This window comes from Microtus pennsylvanicus, chromosome 10 (genome assembly GCF_037038515.1).
Source record: "Microtus pennsylvanicus isolate mMicPen1 chromosome 10, mMicPen1.hap1, whole genome shotgun sequence".
Classification (NCBI taxonomy): Eukaryota; Metazoa; Chordata; class Mammalia; order Rodentia; family Cricetidae; genus Microtus; species Microtus pennsylvanicus.
In genome coordinates this window covers 21,242,188-21,263,714 of record NC_134588.1, presented here as the reverse complement: position 1 = coordinate 21,263,714, position 21,527 = coordinate 21,242,188, and the positions used below count along the sequence as shown (strand labels likewise).

Below are 21,527 nucleotides of genomic sequence, written 5' to 3'. Positions count from 1 at the left end.
ATAAGCACACACACACACACACACACACCTCTGAAGAAAGCTACTAACTTCCTGCTCAGGAGTCTTCCACTTCGTTAGATTGCAGAGAAATTCTGTCACATTTTGCCTGTTCTCACTCGGCCCTCCAGCTTCATCTCTGTCTCCAACTCCACCAAGTTCCATTCAGATTCTCTCCGTTGGATGCTCACTTCCCACTCCTGGGGCCTCCTCTTCCTTTTCTGAGAAGCTCCCCCTGCTCATCCAGCTTTCAGTTCAGCAAAAATTCTGTCCTGCCACCCATGTGTAACCCATATGTTTAGTGTGTGTGTGTGTGTGTGTGTGTGTGTGTGTGTGTGTAGCATGCACATCAGCGTAGGCGCTCATACACAGGTGTGCACGGAGATCAGAGTGAGGGATCTTCCCCAATTGCTCATATCTTCGTATTTTTTTAAGACACAAAGTCCCTCATTGAACCTGGAGTTCACTGATTGGCTAGACTCTCTGCCTGTTGAGCTCCTAGGATCCTCCTGCCTCTGCTTTCCTGCCCACCATGCCCTGCTTTTTATGTGGTTACCGGGGATCCACACTCAGGTCCTTACGCTTGCTTAGCAAGCACATTTGCCAGCTGAGGCATCTCCAGTGTAATTTGTTTCTTTATACAGAGTCTCTCACTGGGACTGAACTCCTAGTAAGACTAAGGTAGCTAGCCGGTGAGACTAAGGCACCATCTCCTTCCTACTTCCAGTATTACAGATGCACACTGCTGTACCTAACTTTTTATGTGGGGGCCTGAAATCAAATAGGGCTCCTCGTGCTTGTTCAGCAGGCATTTAACCCACTCAGCCATCTTTCCAGCCCTCTGCATTACTTTCTCTTGAAGCAACAGGAAACGTCCTCACGCTATATGCGGAGATGCTTGTGACATTTTGCTTAGCAGCCATTGTATTACATGGTATGCTCTTCGAGAGCGGGGCCGTGTGTGTTTTACATCTCCACGTCCTTGGCATTCCTTCCAGTGCCTGATTCATTACTGCTCGTCAAATATTGACTAGGTAGATAGATGAGTTAATTTGATCATGAAGTCAGGTGACCTCACGGAACATTGGAGTCCTACTGTGGATCTGACTAGTCACTTGAAAGTCAATAAACCTCCTTTGAACATTTTAACAAAGGAGTGTGTGATCATTTTCCTCTCTATATATTAGGATTTTTTTTTGAGTCAGGGTCTCCTGTAGCCTGTGCTTGGTCTTGTGCTGGCTGTGTAGCTTTGACCTCCTTCTACACGTTTGGATTACAGACATGCACCACCATTCCCGGTTTATCAAGTGCTCGGGAAGGAACGCAAGGCTTTGTGCACGTTAAGCAGGTGCTTTCCCACCTGAGCCACACCCAGCCCCTCCTCCACAGTTTTACCCTTCTACTTTATAGACAAAGCATCGTCTGTCTACTGGTGTAGAGCTGGGCTGCCTGCTCTCTGAACTAAATGAGCTCCCAAGACTATGATCCATCTGAGTTAAGCTGAGGCAGCCCGGAGTTCCGTGTTGATTGATACTGTTTTACATAGACCTGATGATGCAGACTGTTCCAGAAGAAAAGACGAGCATCCCTCATTCGTGAATCATTGCCTTGCTCACCACTTAGAGAAAGAAATGGCTCTGAGGGAAGCTTTATGTACCGACAAGGCAGAATTTGATTTAAACCCTTCAGTGCTAACTGAGCCCCTAAATCTTTACCTTCGAGGGGCCTGGCTCGTGTTTGTTGACGCAAACACGATCATGGTCCCAGCCCTCTATGAAATATGTGGGGAGCAAGTGTTGTTTGTGTAGCAGCTTCACTTCTGTGGAGTTCACTGCTGAACAAAGCCTATAAAATAAAACGGGTCACCTCTGTCACCAGCTTTTCCTCCTCAGTCTCTTATTCTCCAGGTGGCCCCTGCTTGCTCTTCTGGCTGGTGCCCGAGAAGTTAGTGGGAAGAGAAGGCTGTAGTTGGGGCTTCAGGATTCTGACCTGTGGCTGTATTCTCAGATACAGTTTCTCTGTGTTTCTCTCTGTCTGTCGCCATCTCTATCTCTGTTCCTCATTGTCTCTCTGTGTGTCTCTCTTGGTCTCTGTCTGTCTGTCTGTCTGTATCTATCCTCCTGTCATTCCTTGTCTTTCTCTGTTTCTGTCTTCCTGGCTGTTTCTTCATCTCTCTGTTGTTCCATCTCTGTCTGTCTGTGTGTCACTCTCTGGTTTTCTTTTTCTGACTCTGCCCTAGATCATTAATTGGTGAAGATATTAAAATTTCTGCTATTTTGTCTGATTGTGTGTTAGTGACACTTAGATAAAATGAAGAACCCAGACTTTTCAAATGGTGGCATGCTTTAATCAGTTTAAGATAAATTTAGAAGCCATCTAGCCTCAAATGAGCAGCTGTGGGCTGCGGAGGGTGTTCCCATGTTTCCCTGCAGGCCTGCCTCCATCCGTTTTCTCTTTGCTTGGCCCCTTCTAGAAGGCCCCCTCAATTTGCGCACTTAGTGTTAGTGTTTTATTGTCCTCTAACATTCTCACTGGCAAATCATTATGGAAGGTGTGGGAAAAATAGCCTAACCCTAGTGGAATCGTGTTTGTAGGTCAGTGGGGCCATCTTTTCGTCTTCCTCCCCTCCTCTTTTTATCGTTTAGACACGGTCTCACATAGCCCAGGTTAGCCTCAAACTCGTATGCAGCTAAGGCTGGCTTTGAAACCTTGATCTTTGTATTAGTGTTCTAAAGGAACAGGACTGGTAGAAAATACTTTTTCATATGTGTAACATATGTATATATGTGTATATGTACATATATATGTTCAAAGGGGATTTATAAGGGTAGTTTACAGACTGTAGTCTAAGTAGTCCAGCAATAGCTGTTTCCTGACAGAAAGGCCAAGAATTCTGTAGTTGATCAGTCCATGAGGCTGGGTGTCTCCACTTATACCAGCAAAGGGATGCCTCGGCGGCAGAATAGATGAATTTTTCAGAGAGTGGGGGTAAGCAGGCAACAAGCAAAAGCTTCCTTCTTCCATGTCCTTTGCATAGGTTTCCAGCTGTGACCAAGATTTAGGGTGGGTCTTCAAACCGCAAATGATCCAATCAAGAATTCTTCACAGATGTGCCTGGCTGCTCAGCTTTTTATTGATTACAGATGTGATCTTGTATACAGCCAATATTGGTCATCACAGGCCTCCTATATATGTCTCCCACAGTCCTGCTGCCTCTATCTCCATCCCCCACAGTCCCCCAGTCTCTATCTCCATCTCCCACAGTCCCTGTCTCTATCTCCCCCAGTCCTCCTGTCTCCATCTCCCACAGTCCCCATCTCCATCTCCATCTCCATCTCCCACAGTCCCCTTCTCCATATCCATCTCCCACAGTCCCCTTCTCCATATCCATCTCCCACAGTCCCCGTCTCCATCTCCCACAGTCCCCATCTCCATCTCCATCTCCCACCGTCCCCTTCTCCATATCCATCTCCCACAGTCCCCGTCTCCATCTCCCACAGTCCTCCTGGCTCCATCTCCCCCAGTCCTCCTGTCTCCATCTCCCACAGTCCCCTTCTCCATATCCATCTCCCACAGTCCCCTTCTCCATATCCATCTCCCACAGTCCCCTCCTCCATATCCATCTCCCACAGTCCCCTTCTCCATCTCCATCTCCCACAGTCCCCATATCCATCTCCCCCAGTCCCCATCTCCATCTCCATCTCCCACAGTCCCCGTCTCCATCTCCCACAGTCCTCCTGTCTCCATCTCCATCTCCCACAGTCCCCTTCTCCATCTCCATCTCCCCCAGTCCCCATCTCCATCTCCATCTCCCACAGTCCCCGTCTCCATCTCCCACAGTCCTCCTGTCTCCATCTCCATCTCCCACAGTCCCCGTCTCCATCTCCCACAGTCCTCCTGTCTCCATCTCCATCTCCCACAGTCCCCTTCTCCATCTCCATCTCCCACAGTCCCCTTCTCCATATCCATCTCCCACAGTCCCCGTCTCCATCTCCCACAGTCCCCATCTCCATCTCCCACAGTCCCCATCTCCATCTCCATCTCCCACAGTCCCCATCTCCATCTCCCACAGTCCCCATCTCCATCTCCCACAGTCCCCATCTCCATCTCCCATAGTCCCCTTCTCCATATCCATCTCCCACAGTCCCCTTCTCCATATCCATCTCCCACAGTCCTCCTGTCTCCATCTCCCACAGTCCTCCTGTCTCCATCTCCATCTCCCACAGTCCTCCTGTCTCCATTTCCCAAGTGCTCTGAGCCTTTGCTTTCTAATGACCCAGCTACACACTAAGGATTTAAAATGCTATCGGGAAAATGAGTGTTGAGGATATGTTTCTCCATGAAGTTTCCTTACAAGCCTATCCTCATCTCTCTTCCCTGCCCTGTGCAATCTAGGGCTCTCTGTTTCCCTCAGTGCTGCTGCTATCTCTGGCATACACTGTTCCCTCTAGTTCTTCCATGACTCCAGGTTCTCAGCCCTGGAGGAGACATCCACTCACACCTGCCACACCCTTCAGCTCAAGTGTTTCTTCCCTTCCCTGCCCTAGGTTACTGTCATTCTCTTCTCTCTTGTCACTTTCTGTTCAGTCCCAGGCAGTTTGATCACCATTGCCACACTTGGGTTCCCTCACTACCCTCTCATCAGGAACTGCAGAGGAGATAGAGGCCCACTTGCCTTTCTGTTGTCATTGTCTTTACTATTGAGTATATTGATGAACTATGTCTTGAGTTGTTGAATGCTAAGGGTTTTAACTTTGGAAGGGACATTTTGTTCACCTGGAACTTCACATATGTGGGAAACTGAGAGGTGGAATGCTTGAATGATTTATGAGCCAAGGCTCTGTGCTTGGTTCATAAACACTACAGCATTCTCAGTCCCTCAATGAGATAATTTTGAGATCTACGTAAAGCTTGACATTAGATCCCTGGCTTCTAATGAATCACCCATGATAGGGTCTGATCTACTTTAGGAGATGCTTTTGGTAAGGTCTGAGCTCAAAGCTTCCTGCATTCCTAACTGCCAGTCATTCCTATACTAGTTCTAACTGTTGTTCATCATACTGCGGTTCCTTCTCCACAGCATCTCCCATTGCAGTACTTAATATGACACTTCCCCATCCTGGCCTCCACTTCCTCTTTACTCCAAGTAGAAGCATAACTGGCAAGACTCTCCTTGGTCCATCCAACTCTCTTTATGATTGTGTGTGTGTGTGTGTGTGTCTATGTGTGTTTGCATGTGTGTGTAAGTACACATATGTATACAAGTGCACATACACATATGCATGTGTTATGTGGGTCAGAAAATAACCTTGACTGTCATTCCTCGGGTGCCATCTTGTTTGTTTTCTGAATGTGTTTCTTGAGAAAGGATCTCTGACTGGCCTGGAATTTACCAGGTAGTCCAGACTGGCTGGCCAATGAGTCACAAGGACCCTCCAGTCTCCATGTGCCCAGGGCTGAGATTACACATGTGCACTGCCATGACTAGGTTTTGTTTTTCAGGATAAACTATTAAACACTGGTGAGGTTTGTTGTTGTTGTTGTTGTTTTCCTTACTTTAACAGGACCTTAATAATTATTGAAATCCCAGTCTCCTCCAATTCCTCCCCTATTTTTCCCACCACTTTTCTCTCCCAACTTCATATAAGTGTGTTTATTTTGAAGACCCAATGAATGCACTTAGTGCTAACAGAATGGGCATAGGTGTAGGGCTCACTGCTGGACTGTGGACAGCCTCTCTGGGAACACACCCCTGAAGCATGTCTCCTTTTCTCGTCACAGTCACCATGGGGTAGGATTCTGTGACTTTGTCCTTTGTCCATGGTGGGATTTCTCGACTTGATCTTGTGCAGGTCTCAGCCATACTGTCTGTCATAACCTCTCATTTTTAAAAAATGTTTATTGCGTGTTGGGTGCTGGGGATAAATGATCATTTCCTTTCCATTTCAACTTTATTTATTTTATGTTTTGTTTTTGTTTTTGTTAAAGATTTATTTTATTATGTATGCAACATTCCTGCCATGTGTGCCTGCGGCCAGAAGAGGGCACCAGATCTCATTATAGATGGCTGTGATTCACCATGTGGTTGCTGGGAATTGAACTCAGGACCTCTGGAAGAGCAGCCAGTGCTCTTAACCACTGAGCCATCTCTCCAGCCCATAGCCTCTGATTTTTGACATGGGTTCTGGATGTCAGTCTTGCACAGGCCTTCTTGCTTGCACAGTCAGCATTTCCTTACTAAGTTATCCCCCAGCTCCTGGCTTGCTTGCTCACTGAGCTTCCTTTTGCATCTTCTTGGCTGCAGCAAGAGGTCCCCTCCTCTCAGCATTTGCTTCCATTTTCCTTCGGCTGGGATTGTCTTCTCCCTCTCCACAGTCTCACCATTCTCATCATCCGGCGTTGGCACAGAAGGACAGCTTTCCAGGTGGTTCCACTCTGATGTCAGCAAATCTTATCCCAGGCCGTACCTGATTATACCCCTGTCCATCACAGAGTTCTGTTCTATTTTTTTCATGGCATTTGCCACTAACAACAGTTATATTGCCTAAACATGTGGTTTGCCATTTGTCACATTTCCCAACATTAACTGTAATTTCATTAACTGTAAGAACTCAGTTCTGTTTTCCCTGTCTTGCGCGCCTGGATCAGAACATGGTTTGTAGTGTTAACAAACCTCTGTGTGCTGAGCTGCTTTTGGGCTTTTCCCAAGAATCACTTTTGTTGTGGTTTAAACGTGAAACCTGTCCTCCATATGCTCGTGTGTCCAAACACCTGTTCCCTGTTGCTGGAGCTGTTTGTGAAGGCTATGGCACTTTTAGGAAAAGGTGGAGCCTCTCTAGAGGAAGCAGGGCTGGGGGTGGGCTTTAAGGTTACATCTGCTGTTCACCCTCTGCTTCCTAAGTGGATACAGTGTGGCCGGCCAGCCTCCTGCTCCTGACATCGTATGTTTTTAATTTTCGACTTTTTTATTAGCAAGTTCACTATTTAAGATATCTGTCAAAGCACAGTCCAGGGTAGCATTCATAGTATAAAGAAAGCTGGATGTGTCCTGATAATGGAAGTAGGGATGTTACACTTGGGCATAAGGTATATTCCTGGGACTGCTTCAATAGTAAACAGTCCACAGCACGTGTTTGACAAGATAGCTTTACATGAAGTCGTGCAGGAATCCAGGTAGAACTATAGCGATGAAATTCAGTACATGCTAATTGAGTGTTCATGACAACATGCTGGAACACGGCTACTGTGAATAATGAGAGTGGCTACCTATGCATATGTGCATGCTAACAGTCTTATTTAGGGGGCAAAAGAACACTAACAAAAAAACCGACAAAAAACTCAAGACTTAGTCAACCTAAGCAGCCCAAGATCACTTACTGAGCTGCTAAAGGGTAGATCTGGACTATGCCTGTCACATTCTAAGCTTTGTGTGTGTGTGCTTTACATACCATGCTGGTGTTTTTTGTTTCTTTTAGTTAACTGTAAAGTCCTAGCAGTGTGTGTGTGTGTGTGTGTGTGTGTGTGTGCACGCGCACGCACATGCCCATACATATGCATCCCACAGGACACACATGAAGGTTAGAAGACAACTTGTGAGAGTTGGTTCTCCTCTTCAACCTTGTGGGTCCTGGAGAATGAACTCAGGTGGCTGGACTTGGTGGTAGCATCCTTTATGTGCTGAGCCTTCTCCCTGCTCCTGTGATGCTCAGTCATAAAAGAGATGCATAGGGATCGCTTCAGCTACAGCATTGAGTGGTTAACAAATGCGTACACTTCTGTGTTTTTCCATGGGTTTGGAAGTCTGGCCGGTAGTAATGCTTTAGAAATAGTGCTTAGGACCCATGGCTTTGTTCCCTCGCTGTGTATAAATTAAATTGCCCTAGTACTTATTCACATCTCCTGTGGAAGTAAACACATCTTCACACTGTTTCTAACCATCAATGGTGTGAGTCTGTGTGTGTGCATGTGTGTGCATGTGAGCATATTGATTCAAGTGTGTGCTTGTTTGTTAAGGACAATCTCACATCAGGTATGAGGAATTGGCTTTTTACTTTGTTTTGTTTATAACTATAGAATCAAACACTTATTATTTGTGCTAGGATCCCAGGTGCCAACATACTAGATTTTTTTCTGTGTGACTCTAGGAATGGAACATAGGTACATCTGTTTGCAAGGCAAACATTTTACAAACTGAGTCGTCTCCCCAGCCAGGTGCTATCACTTTCATAATTCACTGTGTATTTATCATATGCAGAAATCACAGCTAAAATTATATTCAGAAGTCTCCACAAAACAACATGGGCCAACCTACTGGATAAGTGTTTTATATACATGGATGCTATACATATAGACATATATGCCTTATAAGCATATCTACTATAAGATACACCTTTATATACTTAATAATGCACTTTCAAAATTGAAGTATTATGGATCCTTGAGAGCACCTAGGTGAATGTAGTTTGAGAACCTGTGCCTCCTCCAGTGTTGCTTCCTTCTAAATAGATAACATGAGTCCCTTAAAGGCAGAGATTATTGTGTTTTGCTTCTATCTTTATGGATGATCTTGATTTAGTGCCAAATATAAAGAAATCTGTCCATATGGATAATCCATTTCAGGTCAGGTGGTTAGCAATCTGCTATACCAGAGCCAAGATTACTGCAGTGTGTGCTGGGCATTAAATTGGATGATTTCACATTGTATGTGACCCAGAGCCTTGGTCATGACACAACAGATGGAATATTGTTCATATGGTACTCTCTTTTTTATCCTTTTGTGTAATTGTATGGAATGCATGTCCTTGTGTTCATATGTATAAGTATAGTTGCACATGACAGAGACAAAAGACACTTTGGATTGTTGAAGCTAACCTTTCGCCTTGTTTGGGATAGGATCTCTTGTTTACTGTTGTATATGCCAGGCTAAGTGGCCTGCATGCTTCCCTGGATCCTCATGCCTCTGCCTCCCATCTCATTGTAGGAATGCTGGGAATATAAACACATGAGATTGCATCTGACTTTAACATGACGTATGGGGACCTGAACTCCGTTCCTCATACTTGGGCAGCAAGAACTTTTACCCACTCAGCCATCTCTGTCACCCATTGTATGATAGTATCTTGATGTATATTTTCCCCTTGAAAGCAAGAGCTACACGAGAGTCTCAAATTAACACTTCTCAGCCTCCAAAAAGCTGTCAGAGACAAGGTGGAGTGTGGAGCTTCCAACAGGGAGGCAAGACAAGACAAAAAACATTTTATGTCTGCCTCAAGGCTGTACAACAAATTCTGAAGTGTTAGAAGCGGAACACAAGAGTCCTTAGAAATTAGGTTATTCGTGGCTGGAGTAACTATCTGGTTTGAGCACAGAATTCCACCTGGCTGGAAAGACAGCTCAGCAGTGCATACACTTGCCCTGCAGACATAAAGACTCAAGTTTGTATCCCAAGACCCCGTGTAAATGCCACATAGATATGCAAATCTGCCTGTAATTGCAGTCTTGAAACACAGAGACAAGGGACCCCCAGATCAAGCTGGTTATAGAGATTAATCATATGGATAACCTATTATTCTGACTGAGCGATACTGTCTCAGTGAATAAGGTAGAGGAGTGATATACAAATCTTTCTACCACCAACCTCAGTCCTCCGCATACATGCATTAATGCATGCATACATATGTTCATACCACACATATTCATCTGCCCCCACACACATGAAAAAATGCACATATGCATGTATGTCATACACCAAAAATGGAATATAAAATCTGAAATCAACATTTCAATATTGTATATTTATTTTTTCTTAAATCAGGCAATTAGTTGTATGTACATTGAGTTTCATAATTCTCTTTGCCTTTCACAGATGAAGGCATCAAAGTGGGTATATTATTCTCTGTTTTTACCTGGATTGTACTGTGATGATACAAATTGATTAACCACGTGACTGTGCCCAAAGCTTGACTGGCTCTGTAGCTTCTCCAACTTGACAGGCAACATGCATCTTCAGACATGGTGGGCCCAGTGACTTTACTATACTAGAGTCTAGGTGGGGGAAGCCAAAAAACAAACAAACAAAAAAAAACCACACAAAACATCTTCTAATGTAGGGCTGAAAAGACAGTACAGTTAACAAAGTACTTGATATGCAAGCATGATGACCTGAGTTCAGCCAACAGAACTCATGTAAAATGTTTAGGCATGGTGGCATATGTTTCAGTCCCAGCACTGGGAATGTGAGGACAGACATATTCCCCAGGTCAAGGCTTGCTGTCATCTAGCCTTGCTTACTTCGTGTGTTCTAGACTGGTGAGAATCCCTGTCATGAAAATAGTCAAAGTGGCGGCATTTAAGGACTATTCCCCCTGAATGTCTTTCTGGCCTACCTCTTGTATACACACACATGGGCCCGGGTGCACACATGTAGACCCTTGCATGTGCACATATGCCCACACACAGCACACTAGTCTTCTGTGCTCTCTGATGTCAACACCACTCATCTTGTTTTACAAATTCTTTTCTACCTCAGCCCAGGAAAGGGCTAGGAAGCAACAGAGTCCAATCCAGGCATCTCACTTGAGATTTCTGCCGTGTTCCATCTGTAGATTATTGAAAACAGAAATTTTCTTTTGGGCTTCAGGAAAGAGAGTCTGAGGAAGAGAGAAAACACCAAGAAGAGCTGGCTGACCTCCATTCAGCAGTAGATGAAGACTCAAGAAGTGAAAGCAGCAGTACCGATGAGGGGAAGGAAAACACCAGGCTGCTCTTGAAGAGACTGAAGGCCCTGGAGGTAAGGCACCCACGGTCTACCCACTGAGAGCAAAACCTGCTGGTGCTGATGCTGACTGTGAGTCTCAGTCTTGCTTTCTTAGTTCTCCCAGATGGGTAATCTGTCTGCCATCAGGATCCCTTCATCAACAGTGCACACAATTAAAATTCACCGCACTAGAAGGGTCTTGACTCAATAAGTCCTGCTGTATGGCCTTCCAAAGAGCACCACAACTTGCTTCCCAACACTAGTATCTGAAACTGCGAGCACTTTAGGCAGGGCCTGTGGAACACTTGGCTTCCTTTTCGCAATAATATGGAAGCATGGGTGAATGAGTAAGCAATGTAAAATGGTTGCGAAAGGTGTGTAGGTGTGTACATACAGATTTTTGTAGTAATTTTGGTAGACCCATTTCCTTAAGAATAAAAGGCATGTATAGATATCAGCATGTAAAGTACATGCAGAGAGAGAATCTGCACCAAGTTGTGGGGTCTTTGCAGGAGATCTGGATGCGCCCAGCTCTCCAACACACAGTCTAAATGTACCAGATGCTCTGTAACTTTGAGGCCTTTCTGCCACCTTAATTGTTCTTTCCTCAGCTATCCTAGCCGTCATCAAAGAAGATTTTGCTTAATTGCTCTTGTTTGAGGTATTTGAGACATAAGTGGGGATATTTGAGACTCAAGTGAGGGTACTAACTTGATCCATCCCAGAGGATTGTTTGGGAAGAGAGTCTACATGAGGGATTGTTTCCATTTGAACCAATGGACATGGCTGTCAGAGATTGTCTTGATTGCCGTGTTTGATATGGAAGGACCCCGTCCACTATGAGTGGCACCATTCCCTAGATAGGAGTTCCTGAACTGTGTAAGAATAGGGAGCTAGAGCTGAGTACAGGCCATACATGCATTCTCTCTCTGCTCTTGACTCTGACTATGACTCTGTTCACATTCCATTTTCCCTGTCCCTTCCACTGTAATGTCCCCACATTTGTAAAACATAATCTGGATTGTAGGTTGTAAATCCTTTTCTCCTCTAAGTTTTGTTCTCTATCAGGGTGTTTTGTCTTAGAACAGGAAACAAAATTAAAACACCATCATCGAAAAATACAGTCTAGGGATGTAGCTAATGTGCTTGCCTATCAGCAGTGGAAGCTCCGAGTTCCCTCCTTAGCATTACATAAAATGGGACATAGTGGTATAGACTTGAAATCTCAGCACCCAAGAGTTGAAGCAGGAGGATCAGGAATTCAGGATCATCTTTGATTACAAAGTGAGTTCCAGGATGACCTGGGTTACACAAGAATCTGCTACAAAACAAAACAAAAACAAAGGAATTATAATAAAAGCATAGTTCTACTGTAGTACCCACAAATCTGGAATAGTTTTATGATATGCATAACCAGGAAAAGAAGCCTGTGGTCTGCTTCCTGCCTGCTGTCCACAGCCCTGGCTCAGAGCCCTGGCTTCCTTTATTGAGAGCAGTGTCCTTGAGATTCTGAGTTCCTTAAGGCCATGGCACTTGAGCCAGATTCTCGGGATTTTATTTGAATCCTTACTCTCTGCTTTATTATTTTAAAAAACTTCACAGTCACCTAATCTCTTTCCGTTTTTCTTTCCTCACTTGGATAAATGAAGATAATAATAGTACACAGCCTTACTGAAAAGCAGTGGAGATTAAACCGCTTATTATTTCTGAAGTTCACTTATTCTTGGTCCCTTCTATGTTCTAGTTTCATCTCTGTTGATGCAATAAAAATGCCTGAGAAAAAAAAGCAACTTAAGGGATTTATTTCAGCTTACAAACCCCAGGTATCAGTTCATCATTGCAGGGAAGTCAAGACAGGAGCTTTAAACAGATAGTCATATCACATCTACCTTCAAGAGCAGAGAAATGAATGCATGCTTACTCGCTTGCCTCCTTGCTTGTGCTCAGATCGATTTCTCTACTCTGATACAGTCTAGGCCTCCAGACCAGGGAATGGTGACACCGAAAGTGGGCTGAGTTTTCCCACATCAGTTAACATTAATAATTAAGACAATCCCCACAGACAGGCCCATAGGCCAACCCAGTCCAGATAATTTCTCACTGAAGTCTCTTCCCATGTAATTCTAGGTTGTGTCACATTGAAATGTAAAGCTAACCATCACATGTACTGATCTGCTCCAAGGTTATTGCCTATTTCTTAGTCATGTGCTCATTGTTTAGCTGAATAAGATAATTAATACAAAACTATGGTTAAAAAAACTTGGATACTCCACATAGACATTCTTGAAAATGGATGTTTTAGAGCCCGGGCAAATGTGTTAGAGCCCAGGCAGAAAAACCATTGACTAGGGAAACATCTGGATCCCCTAATGAAGGGGGCAGGGATCAACTGTGTCTCCAGGAACTCTCATACCTTGGTAGAGTTTTAAAACCACTTAGGAAACATTCTTGGGGGGAAGGGATGATTCCATTCAAGACTGTTGAGAAACCCCATAATGAACTAGATTCAACAGGAATGAGTTGATATTACGTGTACTTTTGTTGTTAGTTCTTACTTAATGATTACAAAGAAATTGTTCTCAATCACTCTCATTGTCAGGCAGAACTTTGTGAAGGGCATTTTATTTAATCAAGCTAAGAGGTGTTTGGAATGTCTTGGGCATCAAATTCTTCAACTCTGTGTGTGTGTAGTTTTTCCCTTCCAAGAGATCATTACATATTGGGCAACAATTCTTTCATCCAATATTATTCAGATGCAATAATTAATGTCTTGTGCCATTAGTCCCCATAGCTTCAATTCATAATGTTTTTTTTTTTATTTCCTGAATTGAATTGCTGGAGTTGAAGAGTGACTGTTTATTTTTAAAGTCTTTGTTTCATATTTTTTAACTCAGTACTTTTTCCTTGATCTCACTATCTGACTTTTTGATGAATGTGTGATTTTATTAAACAATATTTATTTATTTCATGTGGGTAGGTACACACGAGAAGCACCTGTGGGAATTGGTTCTCCCCTTATACTGTGTTGGTTCTGGGAATCACATTCAGATTGTTGGTCTTGTCAGCAAGAACTCTCACCCACGGAGCCTTCTCGCTGATCCCCATTATCTCCTTAATGGTATAAGTTTAGAGGAGGGGGCTTGAGCTAGGCTTTTAGGTAGTCCAGCTTTGACATCTCTCTAGGGCTTCCTTGATCCCTTGATATTCTTGGCTCCACCCCCTGAAAGCTAGCATTGCAGATCTGCATCACACCCAGGTCTGTGACATCTTTTATTTTCATGCAATTGGGTTTTATATGAATCTCATATACTACGGAATTTTAAATTGTATTTCATGTGCTATGTGTATTGAATCATTTGCATGCGTTAAAAATGTTGTGGTTAAATAAATTGCTCATTTTTCTAAAGCTAGCCGCAAGCACCCATGTCGGTTGCAGCATTTTTAGCAAAATCTTCTTTGGGGAGTCTGCGGGGAAAATTTCCAGAAGGAATCTAGATACATTGGCAATATGTGGTATTAGAATAAAAAAGAATATTTCCCACCAGTGTGTTTCTTGAGCTACCGTATGTGAATGCTTTAATCTGGGTCTAATATGATAGGAAGGAGAGGGAACAGGAAGCAGACTGTCCTGGGCCGGTGAGATAGCTCAGAAGACAGAGGTGTTTGCTTCAAGTGTGAGGATTTGAGTTCTATCCCCAAAACCCACATGGCAGAAGGAGAGACAGATCCCTTCAGGTTGTCCTCTGACCCTATATGCTCATATGAGTGCCATGGTACAGACATGGCCATACACACTCACACATGCATTCACACACACACACACCCTAACACACAGAGAGACAGACAGACAGACACACACACAAACACACACACAGACACGCTGTTTTTTAAAAAACAGGAAGAAAACCACCAGGGACTCCAGACAAGTCCCAAGCAGGTGTGAAGTAGACTCTGGATGACCTGCTAGCATTACACTTCTGACTGATGTGACACACATGTCTAATGCTACATATGACTTTTTAAACAGTTTACCTTCAGCAGCAACCCGGGTCATATCAGAGTAGCACCTGACTTTGGTAATTGAGGATGGGCCCACTCCTTACATGTGCAGGTCAGAGTCCCTAGGCTGTACACTGAGGTTCAAAGACTCTTGTGTCCTAGAGCAAAGACTTGGACCACAGACACTTGAAAGCAGCAGAGACAGTTTATTAGATGAAGGTACTCATGAGAATGGAGCTAGGACAGGTGAGATGCTCTAAGAGGCTCAGCCAAGAGATGGCGAGCCCCGGTGAGCCATTTCCACCATACCAGCTTCTCCCATGCTTGTCTGAGCATGCTTCTCTCACATAGATGTAGCCCAGGTGAGGAGCATCCTCCGGTCTCTGCCAACTGGCTTCTTTCATAGTTTAACATAAGTACCTCTCTCTCCGTGCCCTCTCTGTTTGCCTGCCACACAGGCACTCCATCCCCACCCTCACCTGACGAATATTTAGGGCACCCACCTTCCCTGGTACTGTACTCTCCATAGTCCTTTCTCTGCTGGGTCCCGCTGGCTTTCAGCTTTCATTTCCATGGCTTTGCCCAGCACCAGCCTTGTGTGGAACTGCTCCCCCTTGGTAAATACCTTAAGAGGTCTCCTTCTGCCCATGCTTATCAGTCCCACAGCCTCAGTTGCCCCTGTCACAGTTGCCTCTGTCACAAAGCAAGACCAGTTGTGTCCCCATTCCCACCGGCTCCAGCCAGTTCTCTGTGTGGCTTATTTCTCTGGTTCCCTCCATGTCCTTACAGGGCTCCTCAAGGGGTCTTGCTAAAGGGTCAATTCTCTTATTCCAGAAAAGCCCAGAGGCAGCTGTCAAACAGCATGTGGATACAGAGGCATATATTCTCTTTCTGCGTCTTTCTCAGCCTGGTGGCTGTGTTGAGTCATTTGCATGTACCATGGAGAAGAAGCTCAGACCCTAGTAAACCCTCTGGCCTCAGTAGGTTGTGGAAATATTGTATAGGCTCCAGACACATGTTAGAGAGACTATTTGGTAGTTTTGTGTCTGTGTTCCAGAGCTAAAAGAACAAAAAGAACCCCGTGCACATGCCCTTTAGTGTTTGGGTATGCAGATGTGAGTCTTCAATTTAAGAGTTTGAGATCCCAAGGCTGCCATCTCAAGTACTGCTTGCCTGTTTGCCTGCCTGCCTTCCTGCATGCATGCATACATACCTGCCTGCCTCCATGCATGCATACCTGCCTGCCTGCCTTTACTACTGTGTATGTGTATATACTTGTGAGTGTGTAAAGTTGGGTCTTTCTTTAATCCACCTTTGGTTTCGAGACAGATCATCTCAGTGAACCCAGAGCTCATCAATTCAGCTAATCTGGCTGGTCGGCAAGGCCAAGGAGGCTCCTGTCTCCCCCTTTCCAGCACTGAGATTCCAGATGTGAGGCACCAAGTCAGGATATTCTATATGGGTTCTGGGGACTGAGCTCATGTCTTCATGCCATGGCAAGCACTTAACCAGTAAAGCATCTCTGAAGCCAAAGGATTGCTGTCTTTACTTGGCAAGAAACTCACAAAGCCTTCTAAGTTACGCAGTGGTACCTCACTTGTGGGAGGATTTCTTCCTTAAACCCCACTCTGTGGAGTTTATTACAGGATCCTTTTCTACTTACTTTCTGAAGTCCCTTGGCTACATCTGGGGTCTAGCCTGGTCTCTTCTTGGAGTATTCAACTTAACCTCTGGGTTTGCTCCTGAAGCATTTTCTTGCTATGCGTGATTTTCTCACCTCTAGGCCTCATGCTTCAGTGCCAACAGCCCTCCTCACCACTCTAGACAAACCTCTCACAAGATGACATATCAAGATAGACATCCCATACTTATTCTCACCTCCTACAGCCTCTGATTCCCAGACTCTAGCCAAGAGCAGAGTCAATCTGAGGACACTCACGAGTTCTGAGCCCCCCTTGACATGCTGCTGTCTCGGCTGTGGCCTCAAGGTTAGAAGAACCTGGCCTCTCATAGGAATGATTTATTTTGTGCAGAAAAGTATGACAATTAAATCCGTTAAGGTGAATAACAGCCTTTTCTACCCAATTATACCTTTCTGTGAAAGTTTGACAATTAAGGTGCTAAGCATAGGTTTTTGTTAATAAGTGATTCTGTTTAAAATTGGGTAGTTTAAAATAGTCAAAGCTAACTGTACATCACAGTTATTTATGGAACTCATACTTAATCTATGCCCTGAATAATCTCAATGGGTCAAATGCTGTTCTCAACCCTAGGGAGGTCAGTGCTTATGGTTCCCACCTCAGAGGACAGAGACAGGAGGTATGTACTTAAGTAATAAGAAAATAAATTAATGGACACGTAAGTGGCTCCAAATGAGAAAAATAAATAATCTACAGGGAAGAGTATGAGACAGGAGTGACAGGCATTTAGCTTCCCAGGAACCCCAGAGTATCAGGCCACTAAAAGGCAATATGAATAATAAACAGGGGATAGCTTGAAAAGCATCGGGAAGACCAACACTGTAGAAAGTAGTGTCTGAAAGGATAGAGAAAGCACCTGTGTGGGTGGAGAAAGCTTGCAGCTTTATGGGAGCACAAGTCAGGACTATGGCCAGAAATCCCTATATGTTTTACCGTGAAATTTCTTACTTGTTCAGTTCTTACCAGCACCGCACAGAGAGCCGTGGGATTGGAGGTCTGAGTCTGACAGGCTCTTCTGTGCCCACCTTATTTTCTAGTCTCCTTAGAAAATTCCAAGTGGGCTTTTATTAATGTGGGAGTGGAACGTGTGCTAAAGCCATCCAGGAGCTGAGAAGATAGCTCGTGGGGTAAGGACACTTGCTACATAAACCTGATGAAATGAGTTCGTATCTCCAGAACTATGTAAAATCCTTATGCAGTAGCACAAGTGTCTAAAAACACAGTGAAACCTACACGGATTACCAATGGAGTGGATGTAGTGTATGAGGGGTGCTGGAAAATCAAGAATGATTTTAGATTATTTCATCCTTCTCATCTGAGAGTAATGTCATAACAGAAAGAGGCCAGCCTTGAAAGAGAGGTGGCTCATGGGAAATGATGTTCTAACTATCAGCTTGCATGGTCCTCATTGAGACACATGTTCAGCAATCAAGTGACAATGTTCAGAAGGTTGGTGGTTATCCAAGGTTGAGGTTAAGGCTGCAAAAATGGATCTGAGGGTCATCAGCATATAGATGACATTCTGCAGGGTGGCACCAAATTAATTAAGTCACTTAAGATGTGTGCCAGTGGATGCAAGGAGGGCCAAGGAAGAGCCCCGGGGAGCCTCTACATTAGGAAATTTGCAGAGATCAGAAAAAGACAGCAAATAATCCTGTGTAAGGGTAGGTAGTGAAAATGAGTGAGGTGTCAGAGAACCTAAAGAAGAAAGGCAGTCTTAAGAGAAGAAACAAAGTCCAGGGTTGACTCTCTTCTTCATAGCAAGCCTCTATCTTTATAACCGTGGTGTCTTGTTACAGTGACTCGGAAGGAAAAGGTGGGAGAGCATGCGTAGAAGGTTCTTTGTTTCTACTGTAGGTTCATTTCTGTTGTGGTTATGAAATACCCTGAGCAACAGCACTATAGAGAGAGGAGGGCTTATTTGGCTGACAGTTTCAGGTCACAGTCCCTTATTTTGTGGTACCTAAGGTAAGAACTCCAGAAGTTAGTCATATCACATCCACCGTCAAGAGCAAAATAAATCACTAATAACAGCATATTCACCCTTGCTTCCTCGTAGTCACACGGCTTTCTCAACTCTCCCCATCTCGATCAGTAGTCAAGGCAGTTCCTCACAGATCTGCCCACAGGCCAGCTTAGTCTAGATAGTTCTTCACTAAGACTTTCTTCCTAGCCGATTAGAGTTTGTGTCTTCATTAGGGTTTTCATAATGTGAAGAGACAGCATGAGCATGGCAACTCTTATAAAGGAAAACATTTAACTGGGGTTGGTTTACACTTCAGAGGCTCAGTCCATTACCATTATGGCTGGAAGCATGGCAGTGTGCAGGCAGACATGGTGCTGGAGAAGGAGATGAGAGATCCACAGGCAGGAAAAGGAGTCTGTATCCACACTGGGCATAGCTTGAGCAGAAGAGACCTCAAAGCCCACCCCCTACAGTGATACACTTCCTCCAACAAGGCCACCCCTCCTAATAGGGCCACACCCTATGGGAGCCATTTTCTTTCAAACCACCATATTGTATCAGGGTGACATTTAAAACCAGCACAGTGTCTGTGTGTCATGTGTGTATATGTGTATAGAGGTCACAAGTTGACATCTAGTGTCTTCCTCTTTTTCTCTCCTTCACATTTTTTGAAAGAAGGTCTCTCCTGAACTCGGGACTCAGTCAATCAGCTAGACAGCCTGGCAGTAAGAACTGTGACTGCTCCTGTCTGCACACCAACAGCTCTGAGATTCTAGGCTTACCTTCATGCCAGCCTGGCAATTATATGGGTAGGGGGCATCTGAATTGTGAGGTTGCTTAGGTGTTGGTCTTCAGGTGCAATCAACATTCCTGGAGGCAAGATTTCTCACAGCTTCTGGAAATTTCCTGTCTGTCTAAGCTGGCTGGCAAATGAACTCTCTTTTCTCTAACACTGCAGAAGTGGCGTTGCATGCCCTCAATTACACCTGGCCTCTTTTATGGTCCAAACTCAGGTCCTTGTGTTTGTATAACAATTCCTTCACTGGCTGAGCCATCAACCTGGCTCTTAGTGGCTCCTTTGACAGTTCCTCTGAAATAGAGTGGATGTGGTAGTTCAGACATGGAGCTATGACACAGATCTACCCCTTTTAAAATGTGGGGTGAGCTAGTGGGGGAGGTGATACAGTGGAAAGGTCAGAGGTGACAGGGTAGAGTCCTCAACACCGATGTAGATGTGAGATATGCAAGCAGGCAGAAAAGGTGGAACTGGGCCAGAAACACAGCTTTTTGAAAAGTCAAATGCCTAAAATATACCTCAGGAAATCTTAATTCTCTAAGTCTATGACGGAAACCAAACACCTGTATCCTTTTAAAACTCTGCCTGTGTTTCAGATGCGCAGCCAAGATTGAGAGCCATAAATAACAGCTTTGCTTGAGAACATTTTCTGTTGCTATAACAAGATACCTGGAGCTATGTAACTTTTTAAAGTCGAGACAGTCATGAGGCTCAGGAGTCTGGAGGATGAAATCCTTTAAGCATGGGGTTGACATGCAATGAGGGTTCATGGCTGGGTCATAGTATATGAGAAATGAGGAAAAGAACCAGGCAAGTGCAGAAGGACCAGATAGGAAGCAAGGGACCAGGAAGTAGGCAGACTTCCCGAAGACCTGGTTTAAATACCTGGGTTTCTCTTCACCACACTGGGGGCCAGGCATCTCTCACATGAACTACCAAGAGACACACTGGGAAGGCTTTGAGAATGGCGGTTTATTGAAACGGCTTAGATAGGTGCCCCCTTTTGTACATATTTTCCTTCATCCCTGGATGCAGTAAACGTGCCCTGAGCCCTCAAACCTATATTCAGAACCTACTTCTATGCATGCCCAGAGCCAGTAAGTCTGAGACACTGCGGACCGCTTGTATTCAAGAACACCATGAACCAGGCACTATGGGCATACCTGTAAATCCTAGGACTCCTGAGGCTCAGACAGAAGGACCAAGAGTTTGAGGCTAGCCTGAGATACATAGGGAGCATCCTCTCAAGTAACTTCAATAAACCAATAAATAGTTAAATAAGTGAAGTTTCTTTTAGAATATTGTGTGTGTGTGTGAGAGAGAGAGAATTTGTGTGTGCGTGTGTGTGTGAGAGAGAGAGAGAATTTGCTTGTGTGTGTGTGTGTGTGTGTGTGTGAGAGAGAGAGAGAGAGAGAGAGAGAGAGAGAGAGAGAGAAAGAGAGAGAGAGAGAGAGAGAGAGAGAGAGAGCAGAGAGAGAGAGTATGTGTGTGTATGCTGATATGCATGTGCCACCGTGTGCATGGGGAGGTCAGAAAATGAACTCTGTGTCCCTCCTCACCTTCCATTCTTTTACTTTGTTTGACACAGGCATGTTTGTCGAGAGAGGTTCCTGTCCCACGCAACAACCCCAAAGAAAGACACAGAGACCTATATTAATTATAAACTGGTTGGCCTATTAGTTCAGACTTTCTTATTAGCTAATTCTTACATCTTACATTACCCCATAATTCTTGTCTGTATTAGCCATGTGGCTTGGTACCTTTCTCAGTGAGGCATTGTTATCTTGCTTCCCCTGCATCTGGGCGACAACTGAAGACTGAGCCTTTCCTCTTCCCAGAATTCTCCTGTTCTGGTTGTCCTACCTATACTTCCTTCCTGGCTATTGACCAATCAACGTTTTATTAACAAGGGACAAATCTTTACAGGGTACAAGACCATTGTTCCACAGCACATATTTATCAAGCAAGCTGGCCTGCAAATTTCCAGGGGCTTTTCTGCTTCTTCTTTTGCCATAGGAATGCTGACATTGCAGACATATATACATGATTGGGTCTGTTTTTACATGATTTCTGGAAATTTGAAATTGGATGTTTGCACTTTGCACAAGTGCTTAACCTTCTGAGCCTTCTCTTCAGGCCCCTAGCATGCTTTTAAGTGTCTTATGGCTGTGTATATTCCTAAGTTTTTTTGAGCTTCTTGATGATGAGGAGGAAAAGCTCACTTCTGGTTTTCTGTAAGTAGTGACCCTGTTCTTCCTCCCACTTTTATTCCTACACTCTCCTAAGCAATAAACTAAAGAGTTCTCAAGCAGC

General features: G+C 44.4%; 1 protein-coding gene across 3 annotated transcripts in view; it reads left to right on the top strand.

The window, feature by feature from the left end:
- Positions 1-21,527, top strand: part of Nckap5 (NCK associated protein 5) — a 791,944-nt gene that overhangs the window by 457,331 nt on the left and 313,086 nt on the right. For all 3 annotated transcript variants that reach the window (XM_075987773.1, XM_075987771.1, XM_075987772.1), the window contains one exon: positions 10,637-10,786. In XM_075987773.1, coding sequence (XP_075843888.1) covers positions 10,637-10,786 — 150 coding nt within the window. The remainder of the gene's footprint in view (positions 1-10,636; positions 10,787-21,527) is intronic.